Below are 5473 nucleotides of genomic sequence, written 5' to 3' on the forward strand. Positions count from 1 at the left end.
ATAGACATAGGAAATAAATACACAGAAATAAAAAAAAAGTATGCTGACATCATCTGTTTGAAAGAACATGACCTACAGTTCAACCTAGCAAAGATTGAGCTTCCTGTCTTCCCTGCCACTCCGACTGTACTGTAGAATTGCACCATCCAGCTAGGTTCCTCAACAATAATCCCATCAAATTTGGTCAGAAATACTGCGGTAATACTTGATGACTAGCTTACCTTCAAAGACCACATTGCATGGACAGCACCATCATGCAGGTTTGCACTGCACAGCATCAGGAAGATCAGGGCTTTCCTAATGGAGCATGCTGCACAACTTCTCATCCAGGTCCTTGTCATTTCTTGGCTGAACTATTTGCAATGCTCTTCCATCATGTACAATCAAACCTCTACAAATGATTCAGAACACGGCAGCATAACTGGTCTTCAATGAGCCCAAGAAAGCCTAATCAGGGTATCTTCCGTTCATTCATGTTTTGATTTGATATTGAAATCAGAAAAATTAGAAAACCGCACTTTTTTTCGTTTTTCATTTTTAAAATGAAAACGAAAAAAGAAAAAACTGGTTTGATTTTTCTTTTTTCGTTCTGGGGATTGGAAACGAATAAGCAGTTTGAATATTCGATCTGTACATGTGGGCGGGAATGAAACGCCTCTTTCCGCTGATTGGTCAACCAGATGTCAAACCATGTCATCATCAGTGGTTCATCTGTTCAACAGAATAAAAGTCCCTCGCTCTACAGCTGTACGGATTCTTAACGCGTTTATTCTACATTTAATCTCTTTCTAGTGAATTCTAGCCAGACTAGTGAATGGCTTGACACAAATCGTTCTGATGAAGAGTCAGGGCTTAATTCTGTGTAGACATTAATTCATCACGAGAAATATTAGTTTATCTCATAAATATTAATTTACTTTGCAGCTGCACACAACTACCCCCAGCGTACAACTTTGATACATTGAGTGTAAAAATGTCTTTTGTTTTAGACAACATGGGATGGATTTGAAATGATAGATAGGCTATGAAAATATATATATTTGTGTATTTTACATTCACAGCATATCTATTAGGCCTATTCTATTTTGAGGTTTTTTTTTTTTTTTCAGAGAAGTGTAGGACATGTCAAATGTCAAATATTCAGTTATCCTTCTGTTTCATAATATATGTATATAATAGGCAACATGCTATTTTTTTCCTTTTCTTAAAGTTATAACTTTTAAGGCAATATTCTGAGTTTATTTAATTAATATTGAGTATTAATGAATGTCACACAGAACAGTGTTTTATTTTCTCTGCCAACTAAACTTCCAATGCAGATCAGAACCGTTGTGTGACTGACTCGTAGCGCACAGAGCAGTGTTTCATTCCTGAGTCTTTGAACAAATCAGTTGACTGAGTGATTCAATGGCCCAAAAGATTATAGAGATCCACTTGATATATTCTTGAATGAATCAGCATTTTGAACGAATCGCTTAAATAATTGACTCCATCATTAACACAATGACTTGCCGACACCTACTGGCGACATTAATTTCATAATCCAATTATCTTTTCATTTTGTCATTTAAAATTTTCTCAATTCAAAATGATGTGTAAAACATTAATATCATTACATTATGCAATTGTAATTTCTACACATATACTGCCCTCTCTGAACAATCTAACAACTCATAAATCTAAAAGCAACTTCAGGTGCTGCTTCTTTGACACCTCTGCAAGCCTTTGTTTGATACTGATTTAATTGGTAACAACCTATAGTGTCATATTATTAATTGACTAAATTTAAGAATTTAACATTAAAGAAAGCATACATATTTAATAAGATTAGGAAAAAAATCCTAAAATCCCCTAAAAATCAATTAATCAATTAAATCAATTACAGTTAATTTCTGACACAGACAGATGACAATAAATAGGCTATAAAAATACTCTTTGTCTCATTATTGTTAGTGTTATTTCAGAGTTTTGATATATAGCCTAATATTGATAAAGTATAATTGATATCTTCTTAAGAGAGCACTATAATGGTTATTTTTTAACACCGTTTTAACATTTTCCCCTTAATTTATTTTACTTTTTTTAAATGTGTGATAGCCTATTTCAAATTGGCATAAACGAGTTCACCTCCATCATAAATCATCCAATTCGCATTTTAAGTCCATCTGTCTATAGCACCGCTTTGATGAACTAATAACATGTAATATATTTTCATATCTGTCATATTTCAAATTCATCCCATGTCCAAAACTCAGGGTGTTGTCTACAACAAAAGTTATGACTGCTGCATATTTACATCGGCTACTGATTTGCACTTTTTAATTCAGTGTATACCTATACATTCGCTGCCCAGTGCGTTGAGCAGCTTCGCTAGATTTTTATAGTTGGTCACTTCAATAAAACAGGCATTGTGCCAACGTTGTAGAATGTGGGTAATTGTGTGCAGCTGCAAAGTAAATTAATATTTCATGAGAAAGAGATAAAATGTAGAATAAACGCGTTAAGAATCCATACAGCTGTAGAGCGAGGGACTTTTATTCTGTTGAGCGGAACCGATGAACAACTGATGACGACATGGTTTGACGTTTCGTTGACCAATCAGCGGAAAGAGGCGTTTCATTCCCGCCCACATGTAGAAATCGAATATTCAAACTGCTTGTTTCCAACCCCAGAACGAAAAAAGAAAAATCAAACCAGTTTTTTCTTTTTTCGTTTTCATTTTGAAAATGAAAAATGAAAAAAAGTGCGGTTTTCTAATTTTTCTGATTTCAATATCAAATCAAAACAAGAATGAACGGAAGATACCCTGATTAAGCCTATATCACACCTCTGTTTATATCTCTGCACTAGCTACAGTTACAGCTTGCATCAAGTTGATGACATTGATGCATATATGATTAAATATTGTACGGAATAAACTGTGATGTTTGCACTGCTTTCTTTTTTAAGTACAAAAAAGAATTAAGGCAGGAGAAAGTATTTGCTGTTGTTGGGCATATAAACATCTGATGGACATATAAAAATCTGATGAATAAGCAATAAAATCAAGTAAAATACTTTTTTATTCCAATGAAGTCTCTCACATTGAGTAAAATACAATGTATATGTTTTAAAAGTTTGAGGCTGAGCTCTATGGGAATACAGTAGTGCACAGACTCTTGGGGACACAACATGGTGTATTTAGTGACCATGATATGCGGCTACCTTTCATTTCACACTAAGATGTAAGACAAGGCATTAACTGAAAAATGATATTATGATTTTTATTATTACCATAGTATAAGAGGTAGCATGATAACTTATGAAAGTGTCTAGTTTGGCCCTTTATTCTCTAAAAATCACATTTGTGTAGATTATATCACAGTAAAACAAAGGCTCAGAAATAAGGTAAATTTAAATGTTGCATACTGACAAAAATACAGTCTGCCAAATCTATTATTATTATTGTTATTGTTGTAAAGTACAATTCTTCTAGAAGATCATAATGATAAATGATATCTGAAAATACAATTAGCTGTGAATGTACACAACACAGAGATGTATTTGTTCTAATTAGAAATGCATGTTACATGTTTGTGTTGTTTACAGGGAAACCTGACCAACATCATTTAAACAGAATACTGTGAGTGCAAAGACTTTTTTTTCAGCATGAAGGACCTTCCTGCAGAAAACATTTCATTCACAGACTTCAAAATGATTGGTTTCTACAGCCTAAGAGAATGGAGGCCTTTTTTATTTATCCCTTTCTTCCTGATGTTTTTATTGGCTATCACAGCAAATTCTATTCTCATATATTTAATCATCACTCAAAAATCTCTGCATTCTCCAATGTATGTACTAATTGGTCTTATGGCAGTTGTAGACTTGATATTGCCTATATTTTTTGTACCTAACATGCTTCTTAACTTTTTGTTTAATTGGAGTGGGATATCTTTAACAGGTTGTTTGATACAAATGTTTTGCATTCATTTTGTTGCAACATTTCAGTCCACTTTGCTTTTGTGGATGGCACTGGATCGTTACTTTGCAATATGCAAACCTCTTAATTATCACAAATACATGGAAATCCCTAACTTTCTAAAGTATGTTGTTATACCATTAATCAGAAATTTATTCCTGGTGGTCACCATAGTCTCTCTGGCTGGAAAACTGTCATTTTGTTTAACAAATGTGATCGATCACTGTTTTTGTGAGCACATGGCATTAGTTCAGTTAGCATGTGGTGATATATCTGTTAATAATATTGTAGGACTTTTGTCTGCTTTCCTTATAGCAACTGCAGATTTTATTCTTATCAATATTTCTTACATTCTGATTTTTACCTCTGTGTTCAAATCTGGCAAAACTAACATGAAGGCCTTAAACACCTGCATTACTCACATCATTGTTATGTCATTTACTTTGACTTTTGCCTTGATTGCATTTTTGTCATACAGAATAAGAAATAATTTTTCTCCCAGTAGTCGTGTATTTGTAAGCACAATGTACTTACTTTTTCCAAGTTGTTTTAACCCAATTATTTATGGAGTGAGAACAAAAGAAATAAGAGAAACATTTCTAAAATTTATAAAAAAGTGAAAAGGGTTTAGCCGTGTAATGAATAAAATAAATATTGGTTGTTACTCTCAACATGGTAGTACACTGGAGAGGCAGATACTGTTTTGATAAAATAATAATGAAAAAAAGCCTATTATGTGGAGAAAACATATCTAACTCTAGATAAATTTCCAGAGCAAGATTTGTGATTGGGGTAAACAAACAGGTCACAAATTCAATTTTTTTATTTTGTTGCACTTATATTCAAAACAGTCATAGCATTTCTAGATAGATATATAGATAGACTCTAACAGTCAACAGTAAGCTACATATGAGTATCAATAACTCTGATAAATGCTGCTAAAATTCACAGAACCATTTTGACCCAGACAGTGAAAGCCTCTTCAGTGGCATTTCTAGTTTTTAAGGGGCTGATGGGGGATAGGCAGATATCATGAAATTCAAATATGTCATTTCATCCATTCAGCCAATTACCAGTTGAATAAAATGTCCATTTACTTTCATTGTACATTTATTTTGTAGTTTGACTTACAGTTACGTGTTTACATCCTTCCACCCCCACATCCAGACACTCACTCACTCACACACACACTATATTGCCAAAAGTATTGGGACGCTCCAAATCATTGAATTCAGGTGTTCCAGTCACTTCCATGGCCTCAGGTGTATAAAATCAAGCACCTAGGCATACAGACTGCTTCTACAAACATTTGTGAATGAATGGGTCGCTCTCAGGAGCTCATTGAATTCAAGTATGGATAGGTTGCCACCTGTGCGATAAGTCCATTTGTGAAATTTCCTCACTACTAAATATTCCATAGTCAACTGTTTGTCATAACAAAGTCAAAGCAATTGGGAACAACAGAAATTTAGCCACGAAGTGGTAGGCCACGTAAAATCACAGAGCGGGTCAGCG

The 5473-nt window shown here is 33.9% G+C and overlaps 1 protein-coding gene across 1 annotated transcript; it reads left to right on the top strand.

Annotated features, from left to right (window-relative positions):
• The first annotated feature begins 3639 nt into the window (after positions 1-3639).
• Positions 3640-4585, top strand: LOC125250311 (olfactory receptor 52E8-like). The gene has a single exon (XM_048162843.1). It carries the CDS (start codon positions 3649-3651, stop codon positions 4576-4578), a length of 930 nt encoding a protein of 309 aa, XP_048018800.1. The 5' UTR covers positions 3640-3648; the 3' UTR covers positions 4579-4585.
• Positions 4586-5473: the final 888 nt, after the last annotated feature.

This window comes from Megalobrama amblycephala, linkage group LG1, assembly GCF_018812025.1.
Source record: "Megalobrama amblycephala isolate DHTTF-2021 linkage group LG1, ASM1881202v1, whole genome shotgun sequence".
NCBI classification, from domain to species: Eukaryota; Metazoa; Chordata; class Actinopteri; order Cypriniformes; family Xenocyprididae; genus Megalobrama; species Megalobrama amblycephala.